Source organism: Macaca fascicularis, chromosome X (assembly GCF_037993035.2).
Source record: "Macaca fascicularis isolate 582-1 chromosome X, T2T-MFA8v1.1".
Lineage (NCBI taxonomy): Eukaryota > Metazoa > Chordata > Mammalia > Primates > Cercopithecidae > Macaca > Macaca fascicularis.
In genome coordinates this window covers 2,781,073-2,794,599 of record NC_088395.1, presented here as the reverse complement: position 1 = coordinate 2,794,599, position 13,527 = coordinate 2,781,073, and the positions used below count along the sequence as shown (strand labels likewise).

Below are 13,527 nucleotides of genomic sequence, written 5' to 3'. Positions count from 1 at the left end.
TTCAAACCTCAGAATGGGACCTTATTTGGAAATGGGGCCTCTAGATATTTAATTAGTTAAGATGTGATCATTCTGGATTAGGATGAGTCCCAAGTCCAATAACGCTGTCCCTATAGGAGAAGAGGAGACACAAGCACAGAAGAAAAGTCCATGTGGAAATGGAGTAATGTGACCCCCAGCCAAGGGGCACCTGGAGCCACCAGGAGCTAGAGGAGGCAGAAGGGATCCTCCCCTAGAGCCTCCAGAAGAAACCGAATACAATTGTAGTAGATTGAATAGCAGCCCCCAGAAATATATACATCCATATATTTTAAAGCCCAGAACCTGGAATGAGACTTTATTTGGATATCAAGACCTTTGCAGAGGTAATTAGTTAAGGATCTGAAGATGAGCTCATCCCGGAATTAGGATGGGCACTAAATCCAATGACCATTGTCATTATAAGAGACAGAAGATGAGACACAAATACAGAGGGGAAGACCATATGCAGATGAAGCAGAGACTGGGGTGATGCGGCCACAAGCCCAGGGATGCCTGAAGCCACCAGGAGTGGGGAAGGGCAGGAAGAATCCTCCCCTAAAGCCTACAGAGGAAGTACAGCTCTGAACATTAAAGATTTAAAATTAAATAGTTTTCACCCCAAACTAAGCTGCCAAAATAAAGAGTCATGGTCCAAGTGATCAGCTGAATAATGCCCCATTCCAAAGATATCCACATCCTAATTCTCAAAACCTGTGAATATGTGATTTTACATGGTAAAAGGTCTTTGCAGATGGAATGAATTAAGGATCGTAAGATGAAGTGATTATCCTGGGTTATCTGGGTGGGTCCAGTGGAATCAGAAATGTCCTTTTGTAAAAGAGACACAGAGTGTCTGAGTCAGAAAACAAAACCCTACAAGCTAAGGAATGCAGGCAGCTTCAAGAAACTAGAAAAAAGAGAAAACAGATTCTCCCCTAGACCCCCTAGAAGTAACTAGCCCCACCAACATCTGATTTTAGCCCACAAGGTTAATTTTGGATTTCTGACCTCAAGAACAGCAGGATAATAAATTTGTGTTGCATTAGGCCACTATATTTGTGGTAATTTTTTTTATTTTTCGAGACAGGGCCCTCACTCCGTTGCCCAGACTGGAGTGCAGTGGTGCAATCATGGCTCACTGCAGCCTCAACCTCCCAGGCTCAACTAATCCTCCCACCTCAGTCTCCTGAGTATCTGTAACTACAGATGCATGCCATCATATCCAGCTAATTTTTTGTATTTTTTGTAGAGATATGGTCTCCATATGTTGCCTTGGCTGGTCTCAAGCTCCAGAACTTAAGTGATCCACTTACCTTAGCCTCCCGAAGTGCTGGAATTACAGGCACTAGCCACTGTACTCAGCCCTATAGCCATTTGTTATAGCAACTGTAGGAGATTCATACACTGAGAATCAGATAAAAATAGTTTCTAGCATTCATGAACCTAAGCCATTAGCTTATTGTCACAACGTCCAAATCTTTATATTTCCTCTTCACCATTGTTTTTTCCATTCAATATTGTGTTATTGTGGATCATATGTAACTTCTGAAACTCGACAGAGGTTTTGGTGAACAATGTACATCTCAACAATAGGATCTGTTCTTCAAGTACTAATGTAAAGTCCTAAGGAGAACTGTGTGGGAATGTTTGAAGACTCGAACTGGCAGACAGAAGAGAATGGGATTGCTTATCTTATACTCTCAGAGTGGATGGTGCTAATTTGCTCATATTGATGCTCTTTCTGTAAAAATTCATAGAACTCTGCACATTTGGAAAGGTACCAGGGAACAGAAGGATTTGCTCTAAGTGACACCAAGCATTCAGTTCCATCTACAGAGCAAATATGGCTTCATTACTCCCAGATAACATTTTTTTTTAAGACAGACTCTCCCTCTGTTGCCCAGGCTGGGGTGCAATGGCATGATCTCAGCTCACTGCAACCTCCGCCTCCTGGGTTCAAGTGATTCTCCTGCCTCAGCCTCCCAGCTAATTTTTGTATTTTTAGTAGAGATGGTGTTTCACCATGTTGGTCAGGCTGGTCTCAGATGATCCACCTGCCTTGGCCTCCCAGAGTGCTGGGATTACAGGCATGAGCCATCATGCCCAGCCCCAGACTACATATTTATCACCTTCACTTGGGCTACAGAGTAAGGACAAAGCTATGTACCAGAGTACACAAGACACCTTACATCCTGAGAATCCAGATCCTAGAATGGCTATTGGTAAAGATTAAACCTCAATCAATATGGAAAAAGCAAATGAAAAATGTGCTCACAGACTTTTTTTTAAAGAAAGAAGGTCCAACAACAAGAGGATAGATACCCTTGAAAATTTCCAGCCATTGTGTTCTGGGATGCATAAAGTTTTTATAACAATCACCTTTGACCATTTACCTCATCCAATTCATGAAATAGCCCTTCCATATCACATGCTCAAAGAGAAGCCTTCCAATTTTATTTTTCCCAAGTAGGTTTTTTTGTTTTTTAACAATAGGGACATAATGCAATGGACAACTTACTTTTTTCATCTGATTCCCTGATATGTATATATATATTTATCTATATCTATATCCATCTATATCTATATGTATCAGGGAACCAGACAAAAAATATTATAAAATATATTATATATATACATGATAGCATATGTATACATATATACATACATATTGTATGTGCATGTATACATATATACATACATATTGTAAGTGCATGTATACATATATACATACATATTGTATGTGCATGTATACATATATACATACATATTGTAAGTGCATGTATACATATATACATACATATTGTAAGTGCATGTATACATATATACATACATATTGTAAGTGCATGTATACATATATAGTGTATGTATATATTTCCTGTTGTAAATTAACATGATGACAAGATGCATTGTAAATTAACGTAAACAATTTGTGAGTTTGAGTTACTAGAGTCTGCCTCCATGGTCTGACCACATATAAATTTCAGAGCCAATAGAGAGACCATGATTTTAATAACAGGAGCCCAAACAAGGTACCACCTCTCTAGGTACAAACTGATGAGTCCAACTGGTCTTCAATACACTTCATATTTTTATCTAACCCTATTACATCATTTAGCAATATTCCATTTCCTAACTCAATATTTTTAATACCATCATCCCCTATTATTTTTATTAATGCATTGTAGATGTGCATAGTTTAAGGGTACACATTACAATTTAATACATTCATATAATTTGTAAGGAATTATTACAAATGATTTATTGTTTTAAATCAGTGTTAATTGGGGTGTCCATCACCTTAAATATTTGTCTTTTCTTTATTCTAGAGTCATTTGGCTTATTCTCTTTTAGCTATTTGGATGTGTACAATAGATTATTAAAAACTACAATCACCCTGCAAATCTATCTAGGTCCTTTTAAAAAAGAGATAATTACGATTATTACATGAATTTTTAATTAGTACGCTTACCTTTCTAAAAAGGAAATCGCCTCCTTTACCATAATGGATCCAGCTCGTTCGGCCTTCATGGGCTGCTCCGTAATCTCGTGCCCCCGCATGAGGAGGCAGTCCCAGTATAAAGGGGACGTGTAGCTGGAGAACCAAGCATAACCCAAGAGGAAAATAAACAGAATCATGGAGAAGATGAGGAGCAAGGGAACGGAGACCCAGCCACTCAGCTTTCCAAAGGTTAGGGTGAGGACAGCAATGGCAACCAGCTGCACGCAGAGCCAGAGTTGACTCTCAAAGGTTAACTCCGCGTTACGAGAGGGGTCCGGCCAGCAGCTGTCAACGAGAGTGAACGGCATGCCATAGTAGTAGTCAAACCCATAATTATATGGATGGTGGCAGTGGTCACTTCGGGAGTCGCAGTTCAAGCCTTGGTGCCATTTGCCTAAAACCAAACACACAAACACATCTACACATCAATATGTCAACATACGCCAGCACATTGCAAAGAACATGTGAGCATTCTTCACATCAAACAATCAGCTAATGCACAAAAATAAAGTAGCAGAGATATTTTCCTTGGTTTAAAAAATCCGAGTTCCACTTAGCCACATTTTTGTTGTTGTTGTTGTTCTTTAGTTTACAGAGAAAGTTTGTATTCAGATCTGGTTGTGAGCAACAGGACAGGATAAAAAATAAGGGAGAAAAGTAGAATTGTGAGTTTCTTTCAAGGATGGGAACTACAAATTTTCTCATTCACTGAGACGACAAAGTCATAGCCACAAAGATAGATACATCACAGAGGCAAGGCAGGTTACAGACGATGGAAGAATAGATACATCACAGAGGCAAGGCAGATTACAGACGATGGAAGAATAGATACATCACAGAGGCAAGGCAGGTTACAGACGATGGAAGAATAGATACATCACAGAGACAAGGCAGGTTGCAGATGATGGAAGAATAGATGTATACATAGATATAGCTAGATGGATACAGATGATAGGTAGGTAGATAGATAAATAGATAATACATAGAAAGATAGGAAGATAGATAGATGAATAGATGTATATGTAGATATAGCTAGCTAAATAAATAGGGATGATAGATAGAAAGATAGATGATAGCTAATATGTAGACAGAAAGATAGGCAGATAGATGATAGAGATAGAGTGAGTGGTTAGATAGATAGATAGATAGATAGATAGATAGATAGATAGATAGAAGAGAGGAGAGGAGAGGACAGATTCAAATAAGTGATGGAGGATAGATGGAGCATGTATAGATGTGTGTGTAGGTGGATGGATGGATCGATAGATGACTGGGTAATTAGATAGATGCATAAATAGATCTGTGTTGTGGGTGGATGAATAGACAGATGGGATATGATAGATGAAAATAAATTATGGAGTGTACATCTATGTATACACATGTGTATGTATATATCAATAGAGAGATAGATGTGATAAATATGATAGATACAAATAAATGATGGATGGATAGATGGGGCATGTATGTATGTGTAGGTGGATGGATGGATAGTTAGGTGGGTGGCTGAGTAGGTGAGTAGATAGATAGGTGGATGGATATATATGGGCGGATAGACAGATGGATAGATAGATAGACAGACAGATAGATAGATAGATAGACAGACAGACAGAGACAGACAGACAGACAGATAGATAGATAGATAGATAGATAGATAGATAGATAGATAGATAGATAGATAGATAGGATGGATAGATGAATGAATAGATGATAGGTAGATAGATAGATAGATAGATAGATAGATAGATAGATAGATAGATAGATAGATAGATAGATAGATAAACAGACAGGGATAGAGATATAAGGGTGGATGGGTAGATGGATAGAGAGATGTCTAAATAGATAGATGAATGGATGGCTAGATAAATAGATAGATACAGATGATAGATGGATAGACAGATAGATACATGATAGATGAATGGGTGGATGAATAGATTATAGATGATAAATAGATAGATGATGGGTAGATAGATATATAGATGATAGATAAATGATAGATGATGGATTGATCAATAGACAGACAAAGAGGTAGATAGACAGGTAGATGGATGGACAGATAGATGCATAGAGATATATGGATTGATAGATGGATGGAGAAACAGAGAGAGAAGACCAATGGTAGCTATAGATAAATCATGGAGGATGGACCCAGCATGGATGGATGAATAGCTGGCTGGCTGGAAATCCTAGGAGCTCTCATTAAAACTGATTGAAGTAAGGGACTTATTCAGTAAAATGTACCACACCTTGAATGATCACCAAAGGGTGCGTGTGAGTCCTGCTAGCATGTGGATGCCCAGCAAACCCCCAGAGGCTGTGATAATGTGTATCTACTAGGAATATTAACAGTTTCCTGTATGTGGTGAGGGCCCAATCAAGAATGCCTGTGCTTCCATCAACCTCTGAGTGTCTATGGGGGTAGGTAGAGGAGAGGCAATGCTACTGGCTTAGGCTTCCTGTCCTGCAACCCCACAGAGATTGCCTTCTCTTATCAACAGCAGATGTGTTACAAAAATTGAAGGGATTTAAAATAGCATGTGATTCTCACGTCAGCTGAAACCCAGGCTTCCCAAACAGGAATGGTAGCTGGAGTTACAACTACTGGGTGGCTGAAGACTTCTATCATCCCTAGCAGTGAGAAGAAAACCTGTGTGGTCCAGTCTTAGTGAAATGAAGAGGCAGGTGACAGGATACACGGTGAGAGACTATGCGGGCAGGCAGAGCCAGAAAAATTTTATGTTCTTGTAATATGTTCATTTTAAAACATCTCCTATCACTGAGCTGTGTGAAGAATCAGACTGGGTGTGGTGGCTCACACCTATAATTCCAGCACTTTGGGAGGCCAAGGCAGGCAGATCACTGGAGGCCAGGAGTTCAAGACCAGCCTGGCCAGCATGATGAAACCTCATCTCTACAAAAAATACAAAAATTAGCCAGTCGTGGTGGCACGCGCCTGTAGTCCCAGCTACTCGGGAGGCTGAGGCATGAGAGTCCCTTGAACCCAGGAGGTGGAGCTTGCAGTGAGCTGAGATCGTGCCACTGCGCTCCAGCCTGAGCGACACAGCAAGAGTCTGTCTTAAAAATAATAATAATAATAATAAAAGAACTCCTGGCACAAGCAATCCTCCCACCTCAGCCTCCAGAGTAGCTGGGACCATAGGCACATGCCGCCATGCCCAGCTAATTTTATATTTTTAGAGACAAGGTCTTTCTATGTTGCCCAGGCTGGTCTGAAACTCCTGGCTTTCAGTGATCCTCCCACCTTGGCCTCCCAAAGTGCTGGGATTGTAAGAATGGGCCACTGAGCCTTTACATAAGACATTGTAAAATAAAGTGTTTCCGAGAAAGTCATAAATCAAGGGTAGAACAAAGGACATTATTACCTTATGATCAATGACTAACACCAATCCTTGTGTCTTACCTATAAGCCCCGTGCTGTATCCTTGCTTCTTTAGCAAGGCTGCAAATGTTGTCTCATTAAGAGGGAGGCCTGCGGGAACTGCAAGATTATGGACGACACGTCTATTACCACTAGAAACCATACCTAGAAGTAGCGTGGAAAAAAGTACAATGAGTAGGTGTTGCTATGGAGGGAAGATTTTTGTCACTCCAAAATTTGCACATTGAAACCCTCACCTGCAAGGTAATGTTTAGGAGGTAGGGCTTTTAGGAGGGGATGAAGTCAGGAGGATGGAGCCTCAAGAATGAATCAGTATCCTTACAAAAGGGACCCCAGAGAGCTCCCTCATCCCTTCCACCATGTGAGGACACAGCAAGAGGCACTGTCTATGAACCAGGAAGCAGGTCCCCAGCAGACACTGAAGCTGGCATGCCTTGATCTTGGCCAGCCTCCAGAATTCCTGACCTCAACTGATCTGCCCTCCTCAGCTTCCCAAGGTGCTGAGATTACAGGTGTGAGCCACTGTGCCCCAGCCCACTTCCCTCACCTTTAAAAATAGAACCATATGATTGGATGTGGTGACTCACACCTGTAATCCCAGCACTATGGAAAGCCGAGGCAGGAGGATTACCTGAGGTCAGGAGTTTGAGACCAGCCTGACCAATATGGTGAAACCCAGTCTGTACTAAAAATACAAGATTAGCTGGGCATGGTGGTACATGCCTGTAATCCCAGCTACTTGAGAGGCTGAGGCAAGAGAATCTCTTGAACCCAGGGCCAGAGGTTGCAGTGAGCCAAGATTGTGCCACTGCTCTCCAGACTGGGCAACAAGAATGAAACTCCCTCTCAAAAAAAAAAAAAAAAAAAAAAATAGAACCATGCAACCCAACAATTTCACTCTTGGGGAATATCAAAAGAATTGAGGTTCCTGAGGAACTCAAAAGGATTGAAAACTGGTATTCAAAGAAAAACTTGCACATGTATGTTCATAGCTATATTCCTCACAATCACTAAAGGGTAGAAACATCTTGTTGTCCATCAATTGATGAATGGATGGAGAAACTGTAGTGAACCCATGCGAGGGAATAGTATGCAAAATAAAAATAAAGCTCTGGCCCAGGCTACCATAAGACATTATGCTCAGTGACAGAAGCCAGTCACAGACTGTCACATACTGTATGATTCCTTTTATGTGAAATGTCCAGAACAGACATGTTCATAGAGATGGAAAGTGGATTTTTGGTAACCAGGGGCTGGGAGAAGGGAGAATGGGGAGTGATTGCTTCATGGTGACAAGATCTCCTTTGTGGGTGATGGAAATGTTCTAGAATTTGATAGAGGTGATGGTTGTACAGTATTGGAAAAGAGCTACAAGCTACTGAATTGCACACTTTAAAACAGCTAATTTTGGCCAGGCGCGGTGGCTCGTGCCTAAAATCCCAGCACTTTGGGAGGCTGAGGTGGGCGGATCACTTGAGTGCAGGAATTCAAGACCAGCCTGGTTAACATGGTGAGACGCGTCTCTATCAAAAATACAAAAATTAACCGGGCATGCTGGTGGGTGTCTGCAAGCTCAGCCACTCAGGAGGCTGAGGAGGGAGAATCGCTTGAGCCCGGGAGTTTGAGGCTGCAGTGAACTGAGATTGTGACACTGCACTTCAGCCTGGGCAACAAAGGGAGACCCTATCTCAAAAGTAAAAAACAAAACAAACAAAAAAAGTCACCAGGTTGGGTGCAGTTGCTCATGTCTGTAATCCCAGGACTTTTGAAGGCCAAAGAGGGAGGATGGCTTGAGTTCAGGAGTTCAAGACCAGCCTGGGGAACACAGCAAGACCCTAAGTAATTTAAAGATTAGCCAGGCATAGTGGTGCACACTTGTGGTCCCAGTTACTTAGGAAGCTGAGGTGGGAGGATCACCTGAGCCTGGAAGGTTGAGGTTGCAGTGAGCCATGATTATACCACTGCACTCCATCCTGGGCAACAGAGCAAGACCCTGTCTCAAAATAATAGTAATAAATTAAAAAGTAACGAGAACATGACAATTAGAGATTAGGATAATTTCCTTCTTCTCGTTTCATTTTTGTTTTATCTAAAATTGATATATGGCCAGGCGTGGTGGCTCACATCTGTAATCCCAGTACTCTGGGAGGCCGAGGTGGGTGGATCACCTAAGGTCAGGAGTTCGAGACCAGCCTGGCCAATATGGCAAAACCCCATCCCTACTAAAAATACAAAAATTAGACGGGCCTTGTGCCACGTGCCTGTAATCCCAGCTACTCAGAAGGCTGAGGCAGGAGAATCGCTTGAACTCAGGAGGCAGAGGTTGCAGTGAGCCGAGATTGCACCACCGCACTCCAGCCTGGGTAACAGAACGAGACTCCACTTCAATAATAATAATAATAATAAATAAAATAAAGTTGATATAAATTGAGCAAAGGGATAATACTACTGTCTCCATGGGTAAAATGTTGTGATGAAAGTTGTCCAAAAATCAGATAGCTATTTCTTGGTTTATGACTTTGTGGGTTTTTGGTTGTTGCTGTTTGTTTGTTTTGAGACGGAGTCTCACTCTGTCACTCAGGCTGGAATGCGGTGGCACAATCTCGGGTCACTGCAACCTCTGCCTCCCGGGTTCAAGCGATTCTCCTGCCTCAGCCTCCTGAGTAGCTGGGACTACAGGTGCATGCCACCACACCTGGCTAATTTTTGTATTTTTAGTAGAGACGAGGTTTCACCATGTTGGCCAGGCTGGGCTCAAACTCCTGACCTCAAGTGATCCACCCTCCCAAAGTGCTGGGATTACGGGCGTGAGCCACCGTGCCCAGCCATGACTTTGTGGTTTGAAAGAAAAAAAATATATTTTTTGGTGACAGACTGAATGTGTAAACACATGTGGTATTAATTATTTCATTCCAAGAGAGCTTATCTTTGTTGACCCGGGAAACTCAAACGTACACCTTATGGCTTGGAATTCAGGTAAAAAGCTGTCATTGCATCAAAAGACACTCAGTCACACAGGGTGATCTTGCATCTCTTAGAAGTGCAGTGATTTTGGGGTGGACGGTGGTAGCTGTGTATGCCAGTGCATCTATGCACATGTGTGCTTTTTCTTTTCTTTCCTTTGTATCTTTTTTTTTTTTTTCTTTCTAAGACATGCTCTATCAACAAGGCTAGAGTGCAATGCTGTGATCACACTCACTGCAGCCTCAAACTTCTGGGCTCAAGCGATCCTCCCACTTCAGCCTCCCAAGTAGCTGGGACCACAGGCGCATACCACCATGCTCAACTTATTAAAACATTTTTTTGTGGAGATGGGGTCTTGCTCTGTTTCCCAGGCTAGTTTGAAACTCCTAGGCTCAAGCAATCCTCCCACCTTGGCCTCCCGAGTTCTGGGATTACAGGCATGAGCCATCATGCCCAGCCCTTTTTTACTTGTTAACGTAGTCAAGCCACATTTTTATTTCCTCTCATCCTAACATGAGGGCAGAGTCCAGCAGAGCCCGCCAGTTTGCACACCTGATCGGATGGGGTATCTTCCCGTCAAGAACGCGGACCGGCTTGGGCTGCAGAGGGAGGCGGCCGAGATGTGTTGAGTCAGTCGCACGCCTTCCCTGGCAAGGCGGTCGATGTGAGGTGTCCTGAAGCAGGAGAGGCAAGGTGTATTGGAGAGAAGGAAAAGGTGGGGGGCAGGGGAAGCAGAGAAGAAGAGTGAGAGAAAGACAGAGAAAGACAAACAGAAAGGCACAGGTGGAAAGAGAGAGGAGAAACAGACAGGGAGAGAGGGAGAGACCCAGAAAGCGAGGCAGAGAGAGAGAGACAGAAAGAAAGGATAAGAGAGAGAGAGATGAGAAAGAGAGCAACAGAGAAGGACAGAAAGAGACAGATGAAAGAGAGAGATGAAAAGAGAGAGAGAAAGAGACAAAGGGTAAGACACACAGAGAGAAACAGAAAGAGATGGAAAGAGAGAGACAGACAGAGGGAGAGAGAAAGACAGACAGAAAGAGGGAGAAAGAGAGAGACAGAAAGAGGGAGACAGAGAAAGACAGAGAGGGACAAACAGAGAGAAGATGAGAGAGAAAGAGAGAGAAATAGAAAGAGAGAGATGGAAAGAGACATACAGAGTTTAAGAGAGAGACAGAGAGAGAGAGACAGAAAGAAATGGAAAGAAAGAGATAAACAGAGGGAGGGAGACAGAGAAACAGAAAGAGAGGTGGAAAAAGAGACAGACAGACGGAGGGAGATAGAAAGACAGAGAGAGACGAACATAAAGAGAGATATGAAGAGAGAGAAAGAGACAGAGAGATACAGAAAGAGAAATGGAAAGAGAGAAGAAGATAGAGAGAAAGAGAGAGACAGAGTGATGGAAAGACAGAGAGAGGGAGAGAGAAGGAAAGACAGAAAGAGAGAAAGAAATGGACAGGATGAGATAGCCAGAGAGATGGAGACAGAGACAGACGATCAGAGGGAGACATAGAAAGACAGACAAGCAGACAGAGAAAGGGGGGAGACAGAGAAACGGAAAGAGAGAAGAAGATAGAGAGAAAGAGAGAGACAGAGAGAGATGGAAAGAGACAGAGAGAGGGAGAGAGAAGGAAAGACAGAGAGAAAGAAATGGATGGAATGAGATAGAGATGGAGACAGAGACAGACAATCAGAGGGAGACATAGAAAGAGATACAAGCAGACAGAGAAAGGGGGGAGACAGAGACAGACATAGAAAGAGATGGAGAAACAGAAAGAGGAGAGAGAGACAGAGAGAGACAGAGACAGAGAGACAGAGAGACAGACAGGGAGATCTGAAGATAAACAACATCTCTGTTATGATTTCCAGGTGCCCAGAGGTAACTGCACACGGAGTTCATTTTTCTTTTTTGCCCGTGTCAAGGTGAAGTATAACTGAGATTCCAGGCAGCTGTTGTTCTGCGGGGATCGTATACCTGGGTGCCGCTATATGGTGTCCATTCGCTGTACTACAGCCTTACAAAATAAAATGCTTAAGGGATGGGGTCTGAATCATCGAGGCTAATTGCTTACAGACCTTACTTATGCCTGACTACTTACAGACCACCCACCCACCGGTTTGATAGATACATTTCCCTGCAGTCTATGTAGGTTGCAAAACTGTCATATGATTAAATAACCAAAAGAAGGAAATCCCATCATTTTTGACAACACAGATGAACTGGAAGGGTATTAGATTAAATGAATAAAGCCAAGCACAGAGAGACAAACATCGCATGATCTCACTTATGTGTGGAATCTAAAATAGCAAACTCAGAAGTAGACAATAGAATGGAGGGTATCGGGCTGGGGTGAGGGTCGAGAACAGGTAGGTTAAAGGACACAGTGTTTCACGGAGCCAAACATGAATGAATCCTCTATTTGATTTATTCCTCACATAGAGGAATAAATTTAAGAGATCTGTTTGCAGATTGTGGTGACTATAGTTAATAAGAATGTATTCTATTCTTGAAATGCCATAATTTTAACCATTCTCACCACATATAAATCATAAGTATGTGTGGTTGTGCATGTTAATTAGCTTGATTTAGCTATTCCACAATGGATCCATGGATCGAAACATCATGATGTACACCAGAAATACACACAACTGTAATTTGTCAATTACAAAATAATTTCACAAGAGACTTCTGGAGGCCGGAGAGACTTCTGAAAAAAGAGTCCGTCTCCTCTTGGATGAAAAGAAAATATAATGAGTTCTGCATTTATTCATGAGAGAAATTATGACAGGTAACTGGTGTAAGAAGAATTTCCAGCTTTACCAAGGTGCGTATCTAACTTTTTTTTCAGATATGGAAGTCACCTACCGACTTTTTTTTTTTTTTTTTTTTTTTTTTGAGACGGAGTCTCGCTCTGTCGCCCAGGCTGGAGTGCAGTGGCCGGATCTCAGCTCACTGCAAGCTCCGCCTCCCCAGTTCATGCCATTCTCCTGCCTCAGCCTCCCGAGTAGCTGGGACTACAGGTGCCCGCCACCTCGCCCGGCTAGGTTTTTGGTTTTTTTTTAGTAGAGACGGGGTTTCACCGTGTTAGCCAGGATGGTCTCGATCTCCTGACCTCGTGATCCACCCATCTCGGCCTCCCAAAGTGCTGGGATTACAGGCGTGAGCCACCGCGCCCGGCCCACCTACCAACTTTTAAAACATTATTTATTTTGCAAAGAAAAAAATTGTAAACTGCATTCCTGGAGCACATGTGCCTGGTTTTAGATTTCGCATTATAATCTCACTTCTCAAATTGCTAGTATTTTCAGCAAAACACCGATACCCCACGCTAACATACTCTGTAAATATCTGCTATTTATGGACACCATGTTTCTGTGCTTTTGGGTGAGTCCTCCCTTCTTTTCTCATAAGTAATGGTTGATTTTTGGCGACTACTTTTTCATGACTCTTAGCTCTGTTGTCGAAAACTGTGATGACTACCTTCAGCATCTATTAGTCACACAATGCAATGATCTTAAAAGTGTATGATGTATGTCTTATAATGATGTACTCCTAAGCTCAGTATAAGAATGGCTAATACAGATGGCTTCTATAATCCACCACAAAGCTCTGAGTTTGTTTCATATCTGTTTTTCTTCTTTCAGAATG

At 42.2% G+C, this 13,527-nt stretch overlaps 1 protein-coding gene across 6 annotated transcripts in view; it reads right to left on the bottom strand.

The window, feature by feature from the left end:
* ARSF (arylsulfatase F) overlaps nt 1-13,527 on the bottom strand; it is an 80,463-nt gene that overhangs the window by 28,130 nt on the left and 38,806 nt on the right. For all 6 annotated transcript variants that reach the window (XM_065537755.1, XM_065537756.1, XM_015443596.3 and 3 more), the window contains 3 exons: nt 10,434-10,555; nt 6,939-7,061; nt 3,491-3,914 (listed from right to left, as the gene is read on the bottom strand). In XM_065537755.1, coding sequence (XP_065393827.1) covers nt 3,491-3,914; nt 6,939-7,061; nt 10,434-10,555 — 669 coding nt within the window. The remainder of the gene's footprint in view (nt 1-3,490; nt 3,915-6,938; nt 7,062-10,433; nt 10,556-13,527) is intronic.